General features: G+C 39.9%; 2 protein-coding genes across 4 annotated transcripts in view; one reads left to right on the top strand and one right to left on the bottom strand.

The window, feature by feature from the left end:
* ACADM (acyl-CoA dehydrogenase medium chain) overlaps positions 1–25,111 on the top strand; it is a 37,802-nt gene extending 12,691 nt beyond the window's left edge. For all 3 annotated transcript variants that reach the window (XM_019019925.3, XM_055367404.2, XM_063697643.1), the window contains 6 exons: positions 1,611–1,741; positions 7,454–7,562; positions 11,026–11,166; positions 12,054–12,149; positions 22,741–22,989; positions 24,306–25,111. In XM_019019925.3, the coding sequence (XP_018875470.2) occupies positions 1,611–1,741; positions 7,454–7,562; positions 11,026–11,166; positions 12,054–12,149; positions 22,741–22,989; positions 24,306–24,377 (798 nt within the window). In that variant the 3' untranslated portion in view covers positions 24,378–25,111. The remainder of the gene's footprint in view (positions 1–1,610; positions 1,742–7,453; positions 7,563–11,025; positions 11,167–12,053; positions 12,150–22,740; positions 22,990–24,305) is intronic.
* LOC101140310 (dihydrolipoyllysine-residue succinyltransferase component of 2-oxoglutarate dehydrogenase complex, mitochondrial-like) lies at positions 4,404–6,421 on the bottom strand. The gene is given in 3 exon segments (XM_063697644.1): positions 4,404–5,251; positions 5,253–5,680; positions 5,682–6,421. Coding segments are annotated over 3 exon segments (1,359 nt in total). The 5' UTR covers positions 6,420–6,421; the 3' UTR covers positions 4,404–5,058.
* Positions 25,112–25,505: the final 394 nt, after the last annotated feature.

Below are 25,505 nucleotides of genomic sequence, written 5' to 3'. Positions count from 1 at the left end.
ACCAAGCCTGGCTAAGTTTTTGTATTTTTAGTAGAGACAGGGTTTCACCATGTTGGCCAGGCTGGTCTCGAACTCCTAACCTCAGGTGACCCACCTGCCTCGGCCTCCCAAAGTGCTGGGATTACAAGCCTGAAGCCTCAGCCACCACGCCCGGCCCTAAGTAATCATTTCTAGTGCCCCTATATACGCTTACTACTTTGAATTAAAATGTATATAGTTTCTTTCTTTTTTGTTGTATATTTTAAAAAAGTAAATTGACATGGGTTCTCGGCATGTTGACCAGGCTGGTCTTGAACTCCTGGTCTCAAGCGATCCTCCCATCTCAGCCTCACAAAACGCTAGGATTACAGGCGGGGGGCCACCATGCTCGGCCCAGTTTCTTTCTTCTTTGGACTGTGAGTACCTTAAGGGCAAGTAACTTGTTTCTTTAGTATCCACAGTACCTGCCACTCTTGAATTAACTTGCACTAACACTTGCCTTCTGCCACCCCCTTTTATCCATTACTGCTTGTGTCTTGTCACTCCTCTGTTTAAGAGCTCTAAGAGGCTCCCCTGTTTCTACCAGATAAAATTTTAAATTTGTAATGTGATATAAAAGATTCTCGTCGACCATTTCCTTCCTTTCTTTCCAGACTCATGTCTTACCATTCCCTTACATGCACAGAATTTACATACTGTGGAACTCTGGTACTTTCAGCATTAGAAACACTGGGTAACTCTGTTTCTTATCTTAGTATCATAGCATATGCCATTACTTGTACCTGGAATGCATATTCTTCCTCTTCTTCCCTCCTCCCAAAGAAGCCATTTTCCTTTTTGAGACTTAATTTAAACATCCTCTCCCCTGGGAAACTAGTTTCTCAAGCCCCTTGTCTGTGACTTTCACACATAGAGTTGCAGTATAGTTATTTATCTTCACTGTTACATTGTGAAAATCTCTAGGACTGAATGTCTTTTACCTCTGGTTTCCCCATATCCTAGTTTATATCGTGGTACATAGTAGATATTCAATACATGTTTGCATGAATGAATACATGTGAAATTGAATTTAATGAACTTATTTAAAGCTATCTAACATTTTCACTTTTTTATTAAATATATGATTTGTTGATATACCTATGCCTAATTTGAATTATATATTAAGTGTTTTTAGGCCAGGCACTGTGGCTCATACCTGTAGTCCCAGCACTTTGGGAGGCTGAGGCAGAGGATTGCCTGAGCCCAGGATGTTGAGACCAGCCTAGGCAACACAGTGAGACTCCATGTCTACAAAAAATTTAAAATTAGCTGGGCATGGTGATGTGTGCTTGCAGTCTCAGCTATTATACACGGGAGGCTGAGGTGGGAGGATTTCCTGAGTCCAGGAAGCCAAGACTGCATTGAGCCTCTGCATTCCAGCCTGGGCAGGAGAGTGAGACCCTGTCTCTTACAAACAAAACAGAAAAGTTTTTACATTTGAGTGGTTTCTTTGATTTTGTAAGAACATTTTAATTTTAGATATTTAAAAATATTTAAAATACAGCTTAAAAAATAAAACAATCCTGTTTCCAAACAGTCAAAATTTAATCACTAACATTTAATTTCATTTCTCTTGTTTTTATATATTCAAGGCTTATTGTGTAACAGAACCTGGAGCAGGCTCTGATGTAGCTGGTATAAAGACCAAAGCAGAAAAGAAAGGAGATGAGTATATTATTAATGGTCAGAAGATGTGGATAACCAACGGAGGAAAAGCTAATTGGTATGTCGTTCAAAACATCTTTGTATATTTTTCCTTAATTGTTTTATCTTCAAATCTCTCTTTCTTCTTTCTGTATATTTTTAAACCACTACAGTTAAGGTATGTTTGTGGAACTGGAAGGCCTATAGGAGATTATAAACAGTTCAGTGATTTTCAAAAACTATTTTTAAGCCCCTGCACTGTTTTTTCAAATTAACTCTCAGAAGTTTAATGTGTAAAATAAAATACAAATGTGTGCTCTGTTTGAATCTGATTGGGAAGGCTAGCACTCTATCTACTTGGCTTATTATCTCCACTCCTCATCTCCTGTACCAGCCGCTCCTTGGAATCCCTAAAACCCTAAGGAAAAAGGAAAACCTTTGGTATAGTGCCTGTCTCCAGTTGTCAGAAATAAACAGAGTCAGTCTTAAAACAGGTTATCTATTACAGAAGACAGAATTTGACTTTAATAAAATCTGAAAATTTCTAATGTATGGTCAAAAAATATGAAGTTCAACAAAGGATCAAAAATAATTTGTATAAATATAAAATACTAAAAAAACCACTCGATTATTTGTTGATAAAAGATGAGGAAAGTTCAATAAGTAACTGTTAAGTTCAATAAGAATCAATAGTATGAGCCTTTAAAAAGCCAATGTAATTTTAAGCCAAAGTAATAGAAGTACAGCATCAAATAGAGAAAAAACAGTGACAGTTCTGGGCAACACATTTTAAAACGTGTTGAAAAACTTGACTAAATCTAGAAGCATGTAAGTGTCTTGCATTAGGAGGAGCCTACAAAACATGTTCTGAAAAGCAAAGTCTTGGTTATTTTGGAAGAATCTTGAAGTTTTTCAAATATTATTACACAGAAAGATGATCAGGCTTATATGTTTACTTTAGGATGCCAGCTTAGAATTAATGAGTGAAAGTTAGAAAAATGTAGAATTTAGCTTAACATAAGGACAGGCTTTCCATCAGCAGTGCTGTTAAGTTGTCATGGGAAATACTGTATTTACCCATCACTACAAGTATATAGAGAGTTTCTAGAATAACTTTTTATTGATTGGAAAAATATACTAAATGACCTGTCTCTCTTTGTAAAAAATTCAGATTCAATATATTTGTGTGCCATATACTACAGTTTTCTAGCAAATAAAACATCATTTTTTTTCAGAGTGAGCCTACTAAGGAGTTACTTAGATTAAACATATCAGTCAATTCCTTATGAGCATCCTAAATATATTCAGTATTATGGAGTGCTGTATCTTTACCTTTAACCAATTCCTGGTAATATCAGCAACTAATAAAAAGTGAAGAAACTATTAAAATTTAACAAGTTGAGAGAAATCTAACAATGCAGTTTGAAGTTTTTGTAATTTTAAAAACGGATTAGCCAGGTGCAGTCACTCACGTCTACAATCCCAGCAGTTTTGGAGGCTGAGGCAGGAGGATTGCTTGAGCCCAGGGGTTCAAGACCAGCTTGGGCAACATAACGAGACCCCATCTTTACAAAATTAAAACAAACAGAAAGAACTGATTACAACTGTTCACTGTTCATATAGTAAGGCCAATTAGGTAATATATGAAACCAGATAACAATTTTTACGATTTTGTTACTATTATTAAATAAAACTATAGAATGAGTGGTAATGTATTGGTTTTAACCAAAGAAAATAAGTTTGTGTTGTTTAGGGAAGAATATACCTTTTTAAAAGAATTTTTCGTGTACCAGGATATATAGAACATGAATTAGACAGATGCTTGGATATTTGCATTTTTTTCTTATGTTGCACTTCAAGATCTTTCTGAGAAATTCTTCTGTAGGAAAAAATCAGCAAATATTCATAATAACTCAGCTATAACAAAAACACTGACTTGCTGCATAAAGAAACAGTAGTTGGAACATATGGGTCTCCATTTTATTTATTTATTTTTTTGAGAACATCTGCCCTTTTCTTTGCGTTTAAAATCAGTTTCTTTACTTTAGTTACAAGTTCTGAATAGTGAAGACAGAGTAGTAGATGCTGCAGGTACTCAGTATTGGCTCCCACCCCTTCCCCCCTCCCTACCCCCAGGCCTCACTTCTTGGCTCAAGATACAAAAGGGCACTCACTACTGGCCCTGGTGTCAAATGTCAGCAGCCTCAGGCCTGGATGCAGTTGGATACAAAGCCATGAATCCCAGTAGCTCCAAGGAATTCCAATGATTGTGCCCAGATCCACGGGCAACACATCTTAGAAATGACCTCATCCATTACACCACTATCTACTAACACCCTCAGGGTGGTTTCCTACCCCAGTCCATGTCCTCCAAATCTGTGTCCTGCAGAGGAAAAGACAAGGCCCCGCTATAACGCAGGAAGGAACAAGAACTGCCTCCTCAGCCCACGTGCTTACAGCAACTTAATTGAAAAGCTCAAGGCAGTCTGAGTCAGTCTAGAGGAGACCTCCCTTCCCTAGTCTCTACCAGGCTCTGGCCCTTCTTCGGGACTACGCGCGGTCCCACTGCCATGATGTGCTAGAATCTGCTCTAAATAAGAACAAGGTGCTAGAATGAGGCCCAGCAACCAGGAAAGGGTTGCTACAGCCCCAGCTGCGTGAGATTGTGCCAAGATGAGTCGTCTTGGTGTGAGCCTATGATGGAGAGCGTGAGGGCAGACCTGGGCTCTCCTTCTATGATGATTACAACACGTGACCTCAGGGAACCTCTGCTCTCTCCTCCCACTCACACACCCAGATCCCCTGGCCTGTGCTTCCTGGTAGAGGTAGAAGAGGCATCTTGAAGTCAGTGATAACGGAGAACAAAGGTGCCATTGAAGAAGGAAAGCAGCACCTCTTTGCCTGTGTTCAATCCCTCCATACAAGTGGAATCAAGGGAGAATGCGCACAGCCAGGACAGAGGCTGCTCTGAGCTTGGGAGGCACAGCATCCTCCTAGATGTCTCTGCAGAACAAACTTTCAAAAGATAGGAACTTAATCACATGGTCCTCGGGGGTTTCTCTCTAGTATACCAGCACTAGGGAGAAGCAAAATCATCTTTGCAGAGAGCTGATGGAAGAAAGGCAGGAATATGAATGAGCATCCATTAAGGCTCTCTCTCAAGCCTAAGGAATTAAGATATTTGAGGGTATGAGACAGGTGCAGAGAGGGAGAGAGCCTGGCAGGAACACCAAGAAAAAAGCTGTGACTGCTGGTTACATAGTGCTCTGCTTCCTTGCTTGAGGCCAACAGCATGTGCCTGCCTGTCACCAGGCTAACCTGGGACCCATGAGGGGACAGGGAGAAGACTGGTTTTCAGTTCCTGCATGATCAATTTGTAGGGTGTGTGGGTTCCTCCTAAAGATCCAGGAGGAGGACTCTGGGATCCTCTACCGCTGCCTTGATTTTGCGGAGGAAAGTCACAGCCTCTCTGCCATCAATCAGCCGGTGATCATAGGTCAGTGCCACGTACATCATGGGCCGCACCTCTACCTTGCCTCCTATAGCCACTGGCCTGTCAAAGATGCCATGCATCCCCAGGATGGCAGACAGGGGGGTTGATAATGGGTGTTCCAAAGAGTGAGTCAAAAACACCTCCATTGCTAATGGTGAAGGTACCACCATCCATATCTTCAATGGCAAGTTCATTCTTTCGGGCCTTCTCTCCCAGTTCAGTGATGGTCTGTTCAATATCTGCATAATTCATAGCTTCCACATTCCTGATGACTGGAACCACCAGACCCTGTGGGGTGGCCACTGCAACACTGATGTCAATATAATCCCTATATACCACCTCTTTGGTTATATCGTCAATCACTGCATTTACAACAGGCTGTTCCTGCAAGGCAAAGGCTGAGGCCTTCACAAATGCCGACATGAAGCCTAGTTTGAGGTTATGTTTCTTCAAAAAAGCCTCTTTGTGCCGAGCCCTCATCTTTTGGATGTTACTCATGTCAATCTCATTAAAAATTGTCAGCATTGGCACATGTATTCTGGGCCTCTTTCAGACGCTGAGCAATGCACTGCCGCATCCTGTTCATTTTCTCCCGATGTTCTGAATGCAGACCTTTGCCAGCTCCTGGCTCAGCTAGTGGTGGGACAGCAGTGGGTTTTACTGCAGACACAGGTTTGCTAGAAGGAGGTTGTGAGGGCGAGGGCACTGGTGGCATCCGAGTGGGTATGGGTGCTGCAGGGGGAGGAACTGCCGCTGCTATAGGTTCTGCTTTTGGGGCTGCAGCAGCAGGAGCTTCAGCCGGCTTGGCCTTAGCAGGAGCAGCACCAGTTTTCCTGAGTGTGAAAAGCGGAGTGCCTCCTTCGACTTTTCCCCCATCAGGTACGGAAAGAGCTTCAATCACGCCATTTGCTGGTGATGGAACCTGCACCAATGTCTTGTCAGTTTCAATCTCACAAACCACTTCATCTTCTGCAACTGTGTCTCCAACAGCTTTCTTCCACCTGACATCTCCCTCTGTGACAGGTTCTGCAAACGCTGGGGTTTTGACTGTAACCAAGTCATCCTTGCATACAGTTGTAGTTCTGAAGAAGCGAACACTGAAGACACTGTTGTTAATGACAACCTTCCTGCTGTTAGGGTAACCTGGTCCCTGGCATAAGGAGACCCCAGGCAGGGAACGTCTCCCTAGAGGGCAGTTCCCCTTCTGGAAGGCAGAGAGCGAGCGGCTGAACGCCCGGGACACACAGTGGGACCGGGACAGCATCACGGCGGCCGGGTCTCCGTTTTATATTATTCCTTTTCACAGGCAGCTCTATTTGCCCTCCTTTTCAAGATAGCATGCCCCTTAAAGAATAAAATTAGTTTTGGGAAAGAAAAAGTGCCAGTTTCAACAGGCATAGACTGTCTTGTTGTAATAATAATACTATACCAGGAATTTTTACTTGCAACTCATATTACTAAAAGAAAGTTAAATAGCATACTATAGTCCCTCCTTATCCTTGCAGGATACATTCCAGGACCCCTAGTGGATGCCTGAAACCTCAGAAGTACCAAACCCTGTATATCCTATGTTTTTTTCCTACACATATATACTTATTATAAAGTTTAATCTATAAAGTGGGCCCAGCAAGAGATTAACAACAACTAATAAAATAGAACTATAACAATGTATTGTAATAAGTTATGTAAATGTAGGCCAGGCATGGTGGCTCACACCTGTAATCCCAGCACTTTAGAAGGCCCACGTGGGAAGATCCCTTGAGTCCAGGAGTTTGAGACCAGCCTGGGAAAGGTAGTGAGACTTCATCCCTACAAAAAATAAACAAAAAATTAGCTAGGCATGGTGGCACATGCCCATAGTACCAGTGACTCAGAAGAGGTGGAAGGATGGCTTGAGCTGGGGAAGTCGAGACTGCAGTGAGCCAAGATCATGCCACTGTACTCCAGCCTGCGCAACAGAGTGAGATCTTGTCTAAAAAAAAAAAAGTTATGTAAATGTCCTCTTTGTCTTTCAAAATATCTTATATATACTGTACTGCAGGTAACTGAAACTACAGAAAGTGAAACCCCATGGAATGGGGGAGGGCCTACTGTGTTACTAAGACATAGACCTCAAATACTAGCTCTTCCATATACTAGGTATGTGACTAGGCAAGTTTTTAAACCTGATTATTTATTTCCTCATTTGTAAAATGTAGGTAATAATAATTGGGATTGTTAAGAGAATTAACTGAGAGAGCAATCACCATGTGTTATTTGCTGATATTATCACCATTATCGGGTATGTGTATCTCTTAGGTATTTTTTATTGGCACGTTCTGATCCAGATCCTAAAGCTCCTGCTAATAAAGCCTTTACTGGATTCATTGTGGAAGCAGATACCCCAGGAATTCAGATTGGGAGAAAGGTAAAGTATTTATCAATGATTAGGGCCCCAAATAGTATTTTAATTATAAATTGCAAAATTACTTAACTTTCCTTTAATAAAAACATTTGTTTGTATTAAGTTGGAGTAAAAATAAAGCTATGTTTTGATGATATTAGATCAAATAGTCTATATACTACTGAAGATTTTGTGAACAGTCATTTCAAGTCATTTTGAAAGAGTAGTACCAACCTGTGGAGAAGGCTAATAACAGCTGTGAGGAATAATGAAGTAAAATCAAGCTATCATTTATATTACCTGACCAATAATAAGAATTCTGGATATTTCAAAGGACTTTCCCACTCTTTTCCCCATTGGATCCTCACAGCAACCTTTTGGTAGGATAAGTGGCATTATGCCCATTTTACAGATAAAAACAATGTGACATAACTGAGATTTTACTAGGTCATACAACACTAAGAAAAAAGTCTATGCCTGAAAAGAGTGTAGAAAATAGCAAATAGCCTTGAATGTGGAAAGGCAAGAAAATCTTACTTAAATAAGAAAAGGTAATTTAACATATTTGAAAAGGTTTGTATTCTGAATATGTGGAGATAAATTTGGCATTTAAAGTAGACTAAAGAGAAAAGAGTTTAAAATTTTATAAATCAGAATTTAAAATTATAAATTTTATAAAGAAGGAAAGAAATGAAGTCAATAAAGTAATTTTTTTTTTTTTTTTTGAGACAGCGTCTCGCTCTGTTGCCCAGGCTGGAGTGCAGTGGCAGGATCTCAGCTCACTGCAACCTCTGCCTCCTCGGCTCAAACAATCATCCCACCTCAGCCTCCTGAGTGGCTAGGATTATTGGCATGCACCACCACACCTGGCTAATTTTTGTATTTTTTGTAGAGACAGGGTTGTGCTGTGTTGCCCAGGCTGGTCTCAGACTCCTGGGCTCAAGCAATCCTCCCACCTTGGCCCCCTAAAGTGCTGGGATTACAGGCATGAGCCACTGCGCCCAACCAAAGTCCCAAAGTTAGAGGCAGAGTTGAAATCAATATGAAGGTATCCTAGGACCTTACCCAGTATAGTTTCTGATTCTGTATTGTGCTATATTTTGAATCAGATATTAAAGGTAGACTGCAGTTGACAAAACAGATGATACTGTTGTATGTAACAAAATATAAGAACTGAAAATTATTGTGCTTTTCCCAAGAAATTGTTTTTTATTTGTATAACAGATCATGTTTCTGTCTTAGGGATAGTTGCTAGCAAACTTGGCCAAATGTATGGCCCATCTTTAGAAAGTATAAAGGACCTAACAGCTTATACTTTTTTTAGTAGTAAACTCACTCCTATTTCTAGTTTTTTTTCTTTGCCTAATTTTCTCACTTAAAAAAAATCTACTTCAATAAATATTTATGTAGTGCATACTATATACAGTATTCTAGCTATTAGGGATACAGTGTGGATCAAAATAGACAAAAATCCCTGGCCTCAGGTAAATTACTTTCTGGTGAGGGATAGAGATAATTATATTGTGTATATTTAAGCCTCCTTAAATCTTTATTGAAACAAATGGATATTTACAAATTTGTGAAATTTAATGTTTTCAGGCCAGGTTTGGTGGTTCATGACTGTAATCCTAGCACTTTGGGAGGTTGAGGTGGGAGAACTATTTGAACCCAGGAGTTCAGGACCAGCCTGGGCAACATATTGAGACTTTACCTCTACAAAAAAATTTGAAAATTAGCCAGTGGCAGTGGCGCACACCTGTAGTCCCAGCTACTTGGAAGGCTGAAGTGGGAGGATCACCTAAGCCCAGGAAGTCAAGGCTGCAGTGAGCCATGCTCCTGTTGCTGTCTGTACTGCAGCCTGGATGACAGAGTGAGACCTAATGTTTTCAAATCTTTTGTGTTTTAGAAATTATATGGTTTGAGATGAGCCCAGGAAGCATTTTGGTTTTAAATGTTGTGGGGTTTGGGATAAATCTGGTAGGGTGTTTTCTCATTATATCTGCATGGTGGTCCAAGATTCTAGTTTATTAACTTTTAAAGACAAAATAAAGGGATGTTGGCTTCTTTCTAGGTCAAACTATCGTTATCATTTCTTCAAACTCAGAAGCAGAGTATTAAAACCAGCAAATTAAAGGGTTAGTTTATAGCTCTTTGTTTCCATTGCTCCTGTTTCTTATTCTGCTTATTAAAAATGAGATCAAGTTTTTTTCCTTAAGAGTTATGTCTGCAACTTCCTCTCATGATTTAGCATAACACTAATAGTCATATACAAAGAGAAAGAGAAATAAAAAATAAAGCAAATGTATCAAAATGTTAACAGTTGGTGAATCTATTATAGATGAAGGGTGTATAAGTACTTATATGCCTGTTACAACTCCTCCATTGGTTTGAAAATTTTTAAAACAAAAAGTTGAGGGAATGCAGCTAGTTTAGTAGTTTCTTATAAAGTCAAACATACGCTTATCACATAACCAGTGCCCTTAGATAAATACCCAAGAGAAATGAAAATAAAGACCTATGTACAAATGTTTATTGTAATTTTATTAATGATCGCTAAAAAGGAGAGGAGTATCCATCAACTAGTGAAAACATAATGGATATATGGTATATCCATAGAGTGGGATACTACTTAGCAGTAAAATAAATGAATTATTGATCATGCAGCAACATGGATGAATCTCAGAAGCACTATACTAAGTGAAAATTCAGACACAGAAAGCAGACTTTATTATTTCACTTAAATGACATTCTGGAAAAGGAAAGACTACGCGGAGAGAAATCACACGGTTGCCAGGGGATAAGTGTAGAATAAGGAAATTGACTATAAAGGGAGAACAAGGTAACTTTTTGGGGTTCTAAAGTACTCTGTATCTTGAGCATGGTGGTGGTTACAAACATATACATTTGTCAGAGCTATTAGAAATGTATACATAAAAATGGTGACTTTTCTACATGTAAATTATACCTCAGTAAACCTAATTTTAACAGAGTCAAAGGAAAACAAAATCAATTTTTATTCAGTAGATTATTTTACTAGCTCTATTAAGATTAAAGGTCTCAAATCAGATTGTGTTTACTAAATGTTTTTTCTGACATGGTAAAATAGATAGCTTTCAAACATATAATGAGATTTGTCTTTGTTGATAAGATGTACTTGTAGACCTTTAGACTAGTGTTGGTTTCAAAATTTGTGAAACATTGTTTTAGATTATGGTTGGCAAATTTTTTTGTAAAGATCCAAATTATAAATATTTCAGGCTTTGCAGGCCATATCTCTGTCACAACTACTCAGTTCTGCCATTGTAGCAAGAAAGTAACTGTAGATGATATATGAACAAATAGTCGTGACTGTATTCCAATCAGGCTTTCTTTGCAAAACAGGCATTGCAGACTACAGTTTGTTGATCCCTGTTTTAGGTAATTGCAGAAAGTCATGAAACAGTGATTAAAGCAAAAATTCCTTAAAATATATCAATTTTCTTATTAGGAATTAAACATGGGCCAGCGATGTTCAGATACTAGAGGAATTGTCTTCGAAGATGTGAAAGTGCCTAAAGAAAATGTTTTAATTGGTGACGGAGCTGGTTTCAAAATTGCAATGGGAGCTTTTGATAAAACCAGACCTGTAGTAAGTAATATGGGTTCATAATCTTTATGGGATCTTTTATTTATTACATTAAATAAGTATTTTTACTTTAAAATTGTATGTTCAGTGTGTTTCTCTTTTTAATATCTGCTTATTTTATTAAGGATATAGGAGAAATACTGTTACTTTTCTTTCTTTTTTTTTTTTTTTTGAGACAGAGTCTCACTCTGTCACCAGGATGGAGTGCAGTGGTGCAATCTCAGCTCATTGCAACCTTCACGTCCTGGGTTCAAGAGATTCTCCTGCCTTAGCCTCATGAGTAGCTGGGACTACAGGCACACACCACTCTGCCCAGCTAATTTTTGTATTTTTAGTAGAGATGGGGTTTCATGATGTTGGCCAGGATGGTCTCGATCTCTGACCTCGTGATCTGCCTACCTTGGCCTCCCAAAGTGCTGGGATTACAGGCGTGAGCCACCGCGCCTGACCATATTGTTACTTTTCTTAATTTTTTAAATAATTCTTCAAGTTTTCTTACTATCCATTATAGAAATTATTTTAGCAACTGCAAAATTACTGTAGTTGGTGCTAGATTTAGAGAGGCAGTCCACCCTAAATATGATCATCCTGTTAATATGTACTCATTTTCTGTTTTTACTCATTAAGAATATTTCCCCTAGTAAGATTTCTCTTGTTAAACAAAAGCAATGACTTTTTTCTAGAGTATGATACTATGCCTAACAAATGCCTCTTACTACCTTTAATTAACAAATAATATAAACTTACGTGCCTATTCCCCGTTCCCCACCAGTTTCTTGTTGCTGTACATCACCTTCTCTTTGTACACTCCCTAACATAGACACTTAGGCAGATACTGCGTGTTTTAAAGATAACATGAACTTTTGGTTTATAATATGTTAAAATACTAGGTAGCTGCTGGTGCTGTTGGATTAGCACAAAGAGCTTTGGATGAAGCTACCAAGTATGCCCTGGAAAGGAAAACTTTCGGAAAGCTACTTGTAGAGGTAATTTTAATACTGCTTGCTTTGTTCAAATGTAAAGACACTCATTTTCATTTAATATTTAGAAATGATTTTTAAACCACAAACTAATCAATTTCTACTTTGATAGCAAGAAGATAATGTGGTTTTATCAAGATGAGTTTCAAAGACATTTCTTTTTAGAGTGTGCCACTATTGGTTACTTCTGAACCTGACACTGTGCTATGCGTTTTTTTTTTTTTTTTTTTGAGATGGAGTCTCGCTCTGTTGCTCAGGCTAGAGTGCAGTGGCACAATCGCGGTTCACCACAGCCTCCGCCTCCCGAGTTCAAGCAATTCTCCTGCCTCAGCCTCCCAAGTAGTGGGAACTACAGGTGCGCACCACTATGCCTGGCTAATTTTTGTATTTTTAGTAGAGATGGGGTTTCACTATGTTGGCCAGGCTGGTCTCGATCCGCCCGCCGCAGCCTCCCATAGTGCTAGGATTACAGACATGAGCCACTGGGCCCGGCCTTGTGCTATGCATTTTAAATATATTTTCTAGCCGGGCGCGGTGGCTCACGCCTGTAATCCCAGCACTTTGGGAGGCTGAGGCGGGCGGATCATGAGGTCAGGAGATCAAGACCATCCTGGCTAACATGGTGAAACCCCGTCTCTACTAAAAATACAAAAATTATCCGGGCATGGTGGTGGGCGCCTGTAGTCCCAGCTACTCGGGAGGCTGAGGCAGGAGAATGGCGTGAACCCAGGAGGCAGAGCTTGCAGTGAGCCGAGATCACGCCACTGCACTCCAGCCTGGGCGACAGAGTGAGACTCCGTCTCAAAAAAGAAAACATATATGTATATATATTTTCTGATTCTCTCAGTAACCCTTTTTTGGGTGGTGTTATCTCTTTTAAGGATCAAGAAACTGAAGCTCAGAGGTATTAAATGATTTGTCCAAGGCCACACAATTTATAAGTCACAGATCCAGGATCCTATTTTATGCTTTTTTTTTTTTGCGGGGGGTGGGAGACAAAGTCTTGCTCTGTCGTCCAGGCTGAAGTACAGTGGCATGATCTGGGCTCACTGAAACCCCCACCTCCTGTGTTCAAGTGATTCTCCTGCCTTAGCCTCCCGAGTCTCTGGGACTACAGGCACACACCACCACACCCAGCAAATTTTGATATTTTTAGTAGAGATGGGGTTCCCTTATGTTGGCTGGGCTGGTGTTGAACTCCTGGCCTCAAGTGATCTGCCTGCCTCGGCCTCCCAAAGTGCTAGGATTACAGGCCTGAACCGCTGCGCCTGGCCTGTTATACTCTTAATTCTTGTTACTTCCCATGTCCTCTTGAGTATCAGATAATTTTAGTACTATAAAGAGTCGTGTCTTCCATGAATTTCCAGGGTAATTCTTAACTCTTACCCCTTTAAATATTGATGCTCCCCCATTATCTGTATTCTTTCCTGCAACTCACTATGAGTTGTATAGTGAACCTCCTGTTTCTCTTTTTTTGTTTTTTTGAGACAGGGTCTTGGTTGCCCAAATGCGAGTGCAATGGTGCAGTCATGGCTCATTGCAGCCTCTTGGGATCAAGCAATCCTCCCACCTCAGCCTCCTAAATAACTGGAACTATAGGGGCACACTACCATGCCTGCCTAATTTTTTTATTTTTGTAGAGATGGGGTCTCACTATGTTGCCCAGACTGGTCTCAAACACCTGAGCTCAAGCAATCTTTCCACCTCAGCCCCCCATGAGCCTCCTATTCCTATCTCCATTTCTCAGTGGTCCTCAAACTATTTGTGGTGAAAGACCAGTCTGTTTTAATTTCCACTTAATGTGGACCATTATTTTTGTAAAATATAAGAATGTCACAACAATGTTAAATTGCTGTAAAAGTGTCTAAATGCTTATTCTCATCTTCTGTACCATCAACCAGTAACAGTTTGTGAATTGGCACTGTGGACAAACTTGGATTAGCACTGCTCTGTGTCCCTTAACCTTAGTTTCATAATGTATCTTTCTGCACTGTATTCTAGATAATTTTTTCAGATCTGCTTTCTAGTTCTCTTATCTTGTGCCTATTTAATCTGTTGATTTTTTATTAATGACTACTTTTCATTTCCAGAAGTTATATTTGGTTTTTTCCATTATCCCTTCTGTTCAACATTGTACTGCCTTTTCCTTTTTTGTCATTAATCATGTAAAAATTCTTCATTTATAGTCAATTTCAGATTTTTTTGTTATCTTCAATTCTTTGGGTGCTAATCTTTCAAGGTGTATTGTGTCTCCTAACTCTTTTATGGTCAATTATTTTGCTTTTATTTTTTATTTGTAAATAACTTACCTGCAGGAAGTACTATATTTCTCAGAGCATTATGGAAGCATTTTAGAAATTGGCTTTTGTACTTTTTTGGCACTTTTGTTAGGTACTCCAGAGATTTCACCATTCTAAGAGCTGTTATTTTACATTAATTTCTTGACTTGGAGAATCCTGTATCACAGAGCTCGTACATTGATCTCACACATTAAGAAACTCCTTACATTCCAGTCTGGGCAACAGTGTGAGACCCTGTCTCAAAACAACAACAGTAACAAAAGTCCTTTTTTTTCTTGTTCTTTTTTTAACCCTCCTGGGCAAGAGATCAGCTTCTTTGTGGCCCTTCTATCCTGATGAGCCCAGAGTGTTAATTGCCCCTTTGGAAAGCAAAGCTTTTACATGCAGTGATTCTCAGTTTTAGCCCCTTAGATTGTTCATGCTCACATCGAAATCTCCTGTTCTTATGTGTTTCTTAAAACTCTGGTTCCTATCCTGCTGAGCCCAAATCTGAGTGATTTTTTTTTTCCTCCATGTTATCTCTTCTCCTCAGGATTTAAATTCCTTTTTAGAGGCACTTAGAGATTTCTGTTTCTTTCCTATGAGCTTTTTTTTTTTTCTTAACCAAGTATTTCTTTGTTAACTCCTTCATGTTGCCATAACTACATATGTACATTTTACTAAATGTTAGTTTATCTTATTCATAAACAAATTTCAACCTAATGCTTTTCAGTGAAGATCTGTCATCGTCTTCCAGGTCCTCCTTACCCAAGTATCTGATGATAACTGTATTTTTGGCTTTCAACTAAATATAGAATCTTCTCCTTTTATGTTCTCTTTCTTATAAATTCTAAAGATTTTTTTCTTATTAAATATTGAAAAATCTTAGTTTTTCCTTACTGCTTAACTCAAAATAGTCTTTTATCATTTGATTTCTACTGAATATTTGCTTATCTTTTAAGCACTCTGCAAAATGCTGATAGCTTCTTTTTTTTTTTTTTTTTTTTTGAGACAGGGTCTCACTCTATTGCCCAGGCTGGAGTGCAATGGTGTGATCTCAGCTCACTGCAACCTCTGCCTCCTGGCTTAAGTGATCCTCATACCTTAGCCTCCTGAGTAGCTGGGACTATAGGCGTGAGCCACCATGCTCGGCTGTTTTTTTTTTTTTTTTTTTGTAGAAATGGGGTTTTGCCATGTTACCTAGGCTGGTCTCGAACTCCTGAGCTTGAGTAATCCACCCATCTTGGTCTCCCAAAGTGCTGGGATTACAGGCATGAGTGACTGCGCCTGGCCTAGTTTTTCATTTTTAATTGATAGGTACAGTGATATGACACTGTAATTCCTTGTCACTCCTTTGCTAGGTGTCTCTCAACCCATTTGTGTGCCTTTTGAAACTTCAGTTTTTTGTTTTTTTTTTTTTGAGACAGAGTCTTACTCTGTTGCCCTGGCTGGAGTGCAGTGGTGCAATCTCTGCTCCCTGCAACCTCTGCCCCCAGGGTTCAAGTGATTCTCCTGCCTCAGCCTCCCGAGTAGCTGGGATTACAGGCGCCCGCAACTGCACCCGGCTAATTTTCTTTTGTACTTTTAGTAGAGATGGGGTTTCACCATCTTGGCCAGGCTGGTCTTAAACTCCTGATCTTGTGATCCACCCACCTTGGCCTCCCAGTGTTGGGATTATAGGCGTGAGCCACCGCGTCCAGCCACTTCAGTCTTTCAGTCTGTGTACTCTATGTATAGCATTATGAATGAAAAGGGTCAGGTTATTCTTGGAATCCACAATTAAATAATTGTTTAGCCATTTCATGTGTGGTATTAGAAAATATACAATGATCTGCCCGAGGGTTCCAAGATGGCTGAATAGGAACAACTCCAGTCTACAGGTCCCAGCATGAGTGACGCAGAAGACGGGTGATTTCTGCATTTCCAGCTGAGGTACCAGGTTCATCTCACTGGGATTTGTCGTACAGTGGGCGCAGCCCATGGAGCATGAGCCGAAGCAGGGCAGGTCATCACCTCACCCAGGAAGCGCAAGGGGTCGGGGAATTCCCTTTCCTAGCTAAGGGAAACTGTGACAGATGGTACCTGGAAAACTAGGACACTCCCACCCTAATACTGCGCTTTTCCAACAGTCTTAGCAAACAACACACCAGGAGATTATATCCTGCGCCTGGCTTGGAGGGTCCCACACCCATGGAACCTCGCTCACTGCTAGCACAGCAGTCTGAGATGAAACTACCCAAGGCGGCAGCAAGGCTGAGGGAGGGGCATCCGCCATTGCTGAGGCTTGAGTAGGTAAACAAAGTGGCCAGGAAGCTCGAACTGGGTGGAGCCCACTGCAGCTCAAGGAGGCCTGCTTGTTGCTGTAGACTCCCCTCTGGGGGCAGGGCATAGCTGAACAAAAGGCAGCAGAAACTTCTGCAGACTTAAACCTCCCTGTCTGAAAGCTTTGAAGAGAGTAGTGGTCCTCCCAGAATGGAGTTTGAGATCTGAGAACAGACAGACTGCCTCCTCAAGTGGGTCCCTGACCCCTGAGTAGCCTAACTGGGAGAGACCTCCCAGTAGGGCCTGATTGACACCTCATACGTCTGGGTGCCCCTCTAAGACAAAGCTTCCAGAGGAACAATCAGGCAGCAATGTTTGCCATTCTGCAATATTTGCAGTTCTGCAGCCTCTGCTGGTGATACCCAGGCAAAGAGGGTCTGGAGTGGACCTCCAGCAAACTCCAACAGACCTGCAGCTGAGGGTCCTGACTGATAGAAGGAAAACTAACAAACAGAAAGGACATTCACACCAAAACCCCATCTGTACGTCACCATCACCAAAGACCAAAGGTAGATAAAACCCACAAAGATGGGGAGAAACCAGAGCAGAAAAGCTGAAAATTCTAAAAATCAGAGTGCCTCTTCTCCTCCAAAGGAACGCAGCTCCTCGCCAGCAACGGAAGGAAGCTGGATGGAGAATGACGAGTTGAGAGAAGAAGGCTTCAGATGATTGGTAATAACAAACTTCTCCGAGCTAAAGGAGGATACTGGCAAACTGAATCCAGCAGCACATCAAAAAGCTTATCCACCACGATCAAGTCGGCTTTCTCCCTGGGATGCAAGGCTGATTCAACATACCTTGAATCAATAAATGTAATCCATCACATACAGAACCAATGACAAAAACTTATGATTATCTCAATAGATGCAGAAAAGGCCTTCAGCAAAATTCAACAGTTCTTCATGCTAAAAACTCTCAATAAACTAGGTATTGATGGAATGTATCTCAAAATAATAGCTATTTATGACAAACCCACAGCCAATATCATACTGAATGGGCAAAATCTGGAAGAATTCCCTTTGAAAACTGGCACAAGACAGGGATACCTTCTCTCACCACTCCTCTTCAACATAGTGTTGGAAGTTCTGGCCAGGGCAGTCAGGCAAGAGAAGGAAATAAAGGGTATTCAGTTAGGAAAAGAGGAAGTCAAATTGTCCCTGTTTGCAGATGTCATGATTGTTTATTTAGAAAACCCCATCATCTCATCCCAAAATCTCCTTAAGCAGATAAGCAACTTCAGCAAAGTCTCAGGATACAAAATCAATGTGCAAAAATCACAAGCATTCCTATACACCAACAACACACATACAGAGAGCCAAATCATGAGTGAACTCCCATTCACAATTGCTTCAAAGAGAATAAAATACCTAGGAATACAACTTACAAGGGATGTGAAGGACCTCTTCAAGGAGAACCACAAACCACCACTCAGTGAAATAAAAGAGGACACAAACAAGTGGAAGAGCATTCCATGCTCATGGGTAGGAAGAATCAATATCGTGAAAATGGCCATATTGCCCAAGGTAATTTATAGATTCAGTGCCATCCCCTTCAAGCTACCAATGGCTTTCTTTACAGAATTGGCGAAAACTACTTTAAAGTTCATATGGAACCAAAAAAGCCCACATTGCCCAGACAATCCTAAGTCAAAAGAACAAAAATGGAGGCATCATGCTACCTGACTTCAAACTATACTACAAGGCTACAGTAACCAAAACAGCATGGTACTGGTACCAAAACAGATATATAGACAAATGGAACAGAATAGAGCCCTTGGAAATAATACCACACGTCTACAACCATCTGATCTTTGACAAACCTGAGAAAAACAAGAAATGGGGAAAGGATTCCCTATTTAATAAATGGTGCTGGGAAAACTGGCTAGCCATATGTAGAAAGCTGAAACTGGATCCCTTCCTTACCTTATACAAAAATTAATTCAAGATGGATTAAAGACTTAAATGTTAGACCTAAAACCATAAGAACCCTAGAAGAAAACCTAGGCAGTACCATTCAGGACATAGGCATGGGCAAGGACTTCATGTCTAAAACACCAGAAGCAGTGGAAACAAAGGCCAAAATTGACAATTGGGATCTAATTAAACTCAAGAGCTTCTACACAGCAAAAGAAACTACCATCAGAGTGAACAGGCAACCTACAGAATGGGAGAAAATTTTTACAATCTACCCATCTGACAAAGGGCTAATATCCAGAATCTACAAAGAACTCAAACAAATTTACAAGAAAAAAATCAACCCTATCAAAAAGTGGGTGAAGGATATGAACAGACACTTCTCAAAAGAAGACATTTATGCATCCAACAGACACATGAAAAAATGCTCATCATCACTGGCCATCAGAGAAATGCAAATCAAAACCACAATGAGATACCATCTCATATCATTTAGAATGGCAGTCATTAAAAAGTCAGGGAACAACAGGTGCTGGAGAGGATGTGGAGAAATAGGAATACTTTTACACTGTTGATGGGACTGTAAACTAGTTCAACCATTATGGAAGACAGTGTGGCGATTTCTCAAGGATCTAGAACTAGAAATGCCATTTGACCCAGCAATCCCATTACTCGGTATATACCCAAAGGATTATAAATCATGCTGCTATAAAGACTTCTATGACCAAAGATGCAGGAGGATTTCCCACCCACACCAAGCAACAGACACTAGCTGGGTATCCTCCAACTTAGTTCTGACACTACCTACCCAGAGATAGCATCAGATCCCACAGGCTTAGTCTCACAAGACTGCCCCTTCTTTTCCCCTAGTTGCAAGTCCTGGAGTCCAGAACTTGTGGCTGACTGGCTTCAAGTTGGGGTTCCCATGACCTCATCTGTGAATTCCAGTAATTTGCTAAAGCAGCTCACAGAACTCAGGGAAATACATTTACCAGTTCATTAGGAAGGATATCTAATTTTTTTACTTTTTTTTTTTAATTATTATTTTTTTCACACAGAGTCTCCCTCTTGTTGCCCAGGCTGGAGTGTAATGGCGTAATCTCGGCTCACTGCAACCTCTGCCTCCTGGGTTCAATTGATTCTCCTCCCTCAGCCTCCCACGTAGCTGGGATTACAGGCACCTGCCACCATGCCTGGCCTTTTTTTGTTTGTTTTTTAAGTAGAGACAGGGTTTCATCATGTTGGCCAGGCTGGTCTCAAACTCCTGACCTCAGGTGATCCACCCACCTTGGCGTCCCAAAGTGCTGGGATTACAGGTGTGAGCCACCACGCCCAGCCAGGAAGGATATTTTAAAGGATACAGATGAAGAGATGTGCAGGGTAAGGTATGAGGGAAGATGCATATGGCTTCCATGCCCTCCCTGGGAATCTCACCCTGTAGGAACCTCTGGAAGCTCTCCAAACCCTGTCCTCTTGAGAGGTGAAGCCAGCTGGACTTCCTGGGTCGAGTGGGGACTTGGAGGACTTGTCTGTCTAGCTAGAGGATTGTAAACACACCAATCAGCATTCTGTAAAAATGCAGTAATCAGCACTCTGTCTAGCTAAAGGATTGTAAACACACCAATCAGTGCTCTGTAAAAATGCACCAATCAGTGCTCTGTGTCTAGCTAAAGGATTGTAAACACACCAATCAGCACTCTGTAAAAATGCACCAATCAGCGCTCTGTGTCTAGCTAAAGGATTGTAAATGCACCAATCAGCACTCTGTAAAATGAACCAACCAGCACTCTGTAAAATGGACCAATCAGCAGGATATGGGTGGGGACAAATAAGGGAATAAAAACTGGCCACCCCAGCCTGCAGCGGCAACCCGCTTTGGTCCCTTTCCATGCTGTGGACACTTTGTTCTTTTGCTCTTCACAATAAATCTTGCTGCTGCTTACTCTTTGGGTCCACACCACCTTTAAGAGCTGTAACACTCGCCACGAAGGTCCACGGCTTCATTCTTGAAGTCAGCAAGACCACGAACCCACTGGAAGGAACAAACTCTGGACACATCTGAAGGAACAAACTCCAGACACACCATCTTTAAGAGCTGTAACACTGCGAAGGTCTGTGGCTTCATTCTTGAAGTCAGCAAGACCAAGAACCCACTGGAAGGAACCAACTCTGGACACACTCTTGGGTGTTCAAGGAGGCTTCATTACATAGGCATGATTAATTAAACCATTGGTCATTGATTATTTAACTTGACTTGTAGCCCCTCTCCCCTCCCTGGAGGTTGTAGGGGTGGGGCTGAAAGTCCCAACCCTCTAATCCTGCCATCGTCTTTCCAGTGACCAGCACCACGCTGAACCTAGCAGACAAAAGACAGCACTTTGGAGATCCCAAGGAATTTAGGAGTTGTATGCCAGGGAACAGGAACATATTTCCATCCTATAACATATCTTGGCCATATAACTAACTCATAGAGCACTTACTATCCCTTATTGAAAGTATTTGTTTTATGTCTTCTATTTAATTCTGAGCCTCTAGAGTCTAAGAAGCATCTTTTAGTTGTCCTTTCCTCTGTCTTGGTATCTGATACAGTGCCACATTATTTTTCTCTATCTGTAGCAACTTACTTTTTTTTTTTTTTTTTTTTGAGACAGAGTTTTGCTTTTGTTGCCCAGGCTGGAGTGCAGTGGTGTGATCTTGGCTCACCACAACCTCCACCTCCCAGGTTTAAGCGATTCTTCTGCCTCAGCCTCCTGAGTAGCTGGTATTACAAGCATGCGCCACCATGCCTGGCTAATTTTGTATTTTTAGTAGAGACGGGGTTTCTCCATGTTGGTCAGGCTCGTCTCAAACTCCCAACCTCAGGTGATCCGCCCACCTCGGCCTCTCAAAGTGCTGGGATTACAGGTGTAAGCCACTGCGCCCAGCCAGCAAATTTCTTCTAGAAAGTCCTAGCAGAGGCTGGGCATGGTGAATCACACCTGTAATCCTAGCATTTTGGGAGGCCGAGGTGGGTGGATCCCTTGAGCCCAGGAGTTTGAGAACAGCCTGGAACAGCCTGGGCAACATAGGGAGGGACCTCATCTCTATTTAAAAAGAAAAAAAAGAGGCCGAGTGCGGTGGCTCACACCTGTAATCCTAGCACTTTGGGAGGCTGAGGCGGGTGGATCACCTGTGATCAGGAGTTTGAGCAGCCTGGCCAACATGGTGAAACCCTGTCTCTACTAAAAATACAAAAAAAAAAAAAAAAAAAAAAAAAAGTCTGGTGTGGTGGCACACGCCCAGCTACTCGGGAGGCTGAGGCAGGAAAATTGCTTGAACCTGGGGGGCAGAGGTTGCAGTGAGCCGATATTGCACCACTTCACCCCAGCCTGGGCAAGAGTGAAACTTTGTCTCAGAAAAAAAAAAAAAGAAAAGTCCCAGCTACTTTGGGGGCTGAGGCGGGAGGGTCGTTGAGGCTGCAGTGATCTGAGATCATTCCATTGCATTCCAGCCTGGAAAACAAAGTGAGACCCTGTCTCAAAAAAAAAAAAAAAAAAAAAAAATTAGGCAAACTGAAATTGAAGGACATTTTACATAAAATAACCAATCAACATTCTTCAGAAGTGCAAAGACATGAAAGATAAGGAGGGATTGAGGAATTATAATAGCCTGGGAAAGAATAAGAAGAAAGAACTAAATTCAACTTATAATGGTGGAAAGAGAACATTAGTAGAAAACTTGACCAGATTTGAGTAAGGCTTATAGTTTAGTTGTTAATACTATACCAGTGTTAATGTCCTGTTCTCGATCATGGCACTATGGTTTGGTAATATGTTAACATTAGAGGAAGCTGGGTGTAAATTCTATAAACCTAAAATTCGTTAATGAAAATTTTAAAAAATAAAAAGGTCAGGCACAGTGGCTCACGCCTGTAATCTCAGCACTTTGAGAGGCCTAAGTAGGAGGATTGCTTGAGGCCAGGAGTTGCAGACAAGCCTGGGCAACATAGCAAGACCCCGTCACTATAAAAATAAAAAAGCCCCAGGAAAAAACTTTTAAGTTTTCTCAATAAATATCCTTTAATTTTTTTCTTTTTAATTCTAGCACCAAGCAATATCATTTATGCTGGCTGAAATGGCAATGAAAGTTGAACTAGCTAGAATGAGTTACCAGAGAGCAGCTTGGGAGGTTGATTCTGGTCGTCGAAATACCTATTATGCTTCTATTGCAAAGGCATTTGCTGGAGATATTGCAAATCAGTTAGCTACTGATGCCGTGCAGATACTTGGAGGCAATGGATTTAATACAGAATATCCTGTAGAAAAACTAATGAGGGATGCCAAAATCTATCAGGTAAGGTTAAAGATGATTTTTTTGGTTTGCAAGGAGAGAGAATATTCATAAATGACCACATGGATTTCTGATTATTTAGAAATTTTATGTCCCTAGTAGCAATAAATGACTGTCATATATGGCTGTGAGCCAGTTTTTGGAATTAATTAATAGAAAGAAGAATGCTATTTGTGATTAAGTATAAGTCTGAAGAGAGAATAGGCTAAAAAAAATGGTACAGACGTGTATTACGTTTGGATTAGATTTCTTTGAGTTTTAACAGATTGGCTAATTGTAACCCAAACTTTTCTCTCCAAAAAGTATGCATGTCATTTAAAATTAATTATTTTGATTTGGATCTTGCCTGACAACTATTTAATTTATTGTAACTATACTTGGAGTCAAAAACCAACATCAGGAGACAGTGATGTAGATTAATTCCAAATTAAATTGGTAGTCAAAAAAACTTAGGAGGAATTCAGTAAAAGGAAATATAAATGTGCATGTTCTCTACATGTGGCTTAAGTAATTACTTAATAATTACCACATTCTTGCTCCTCAGTATCTCTTCCCTTGCTCCCCCTACACCTAGCAAATTATTTGACTCATCCAGTCATTGGAAATATTGAGTTCGAATCAAAATGCTGGAGTGAGAAGGAATGTTACACGTAGTGCAGCCTCTCCATGTAGACATGAAAAAACTGAGGTCCAGAATTTGGGCCTTATCCAAAGTCACAGGTTTATGTGGTGATACTCTTCCTCTCCTAGAGCCTTTAATTATAATTATTACTATTATTATCATCAACAGTTTAGCTTTTCTCTGCCATCTGAGAAGATGAACTAACGAATGGCTAAAGTTAGAAGTTTAGAATGGAAATAAGGTCTGACTCTTGAAATCCTTCCAGCATCTTTTTCTTTAGCAACTCTGTTCCACAGGCAGTGGGAGAAAAAAAAAAAAATTTAAGGGTAAGAATAAAAGACTGAAGGAGACAGCTAGCTAAGAACAGTTCAGAAAATTAGACAAATATTTTGGCCACATTAAACTTTAGTTTTCCCAAACTTTCTGAAATGTAAATATCTTTTCTTTTTTTATGTTTTGAAGACTCTTCTCCAAAATTTTGATAAATGGCTTTTTATAATAACTTAAACCAATCTTTAGAGAACTCCATATTTTCAGACTTTCACAAAATCAGGTTTTGGAATCTGTAGAGGCTACAGACCCTATATATGGTTTGATTCGGTTTTATATTACAACACAGCTTATGCTACTGTCTAAAATGTTGAATAAATCAAAGTATGTACTAAAGATATTTAACCTACACTTATTTTTCTTGCAGATTTATGAAGGTACTTCACAAATTCAAAGACTTATTGTAGCCCGTGAACACATTGACAAGTATAAAAATTAAAAAAATTACTGTAGAAACATTGAATAACTAGAACACAAGCCACTGTTTCAGCTCCAGAAAAAAGAAAGGGCTTTAACGTTTTTTCCAGTGAAAACAAATCCTCTTATATCAAATCTAAGCAACTGCTTATTATAGTAGTTTATACTTTTGCTTAACTCTGTTATGTCTCTTAAGCAGGTTTGGTTTTTATTAAAATGATGTGTTTTCTTTAGTACCACTTTACTTGAATTACATGAACCTAGAAAAGTACATAGGTTATTTTGATCTCTTAAGATTAATGTAGCAGAAATTTCTTGGAATTTTATTTTTGTAATGACAGAAAAGTGGGCTTAGAAAGTATTCAAGATGTTATAAAATTTACATTTAGAAAATATTGTAGTATTTGAATACTGTCAACTTGACAGTAACTTTGTAGACTTAATGGTATTATTAAAGTTCTTTTTACTGCAGTTTGGAAAGCATTTGTGAAACTTTCTGTTTGGCACAGAAACAGTCAAAATTTTGACATTCATATTCTCCTATTTTACAGCTACAAGAACTTTCTTGAAAATCTTATTTAATTCTGAGCCTATATTTCACTTACCTTATTTAAAATAAATCAATAAAGCTTGCCTTAAATTATTTTTATATGACTGTTGGTCTCTAGGTAGCCTTTGGTCTATTGTACACAATCTCATTTCATATGTTTGCATTTTGGCAAAGAACTTAATAAAATTGTTCAGTGCTTATTATCATATCTTTCTGTATTTTTTCCAGGAAATTTCATTACTTCGTGTAATAGTGTATATTTCTTGTATTTACTATGATGAAAAAAAGTCGTTTTAATTTTGAATTGAATAAAGTTACCTGTTCATTTTTTATTAGATATTTTAAAGACCTCAGAAAATATAAATATGAAATAATTTAAGAACCCAAATCTCTGAATTTAATATTTCTTTGTAATTCTAAATATCAAATACTGCTAAACTGTGTTATACTAAATGGGGTGCTTTCTGACATCACATCTCATTCTCCAGTTCTCTGACATCAACTGTGTCCTACATTTTAATTCTGTTCTGACACTATGCAGCAGAGTTAGGCTCAACCCCATAAGGCTGCCCTCACTTCAGAGGCCAGTCACAAGTCCTG

Source organism: Gorilla gorilla, chromosome 1, assembly GCF_029281585.2.
Source record: "Gorilla gorilla gorilla isolate KB3781 chromosome 1, NHGRI_mGorGor1-v2.1_pri, whole genome shotgun sequence".
NCBI lineage: Eukaryota > Metazoa > Chordata > Mammalia > Primates > Hominidae > Gorilla > Gorilla gorilla.
Note: the sequence above shows the minus strand (reverse complement) of the source record. Positions and strands in the feature narration are given on the sequence as shown.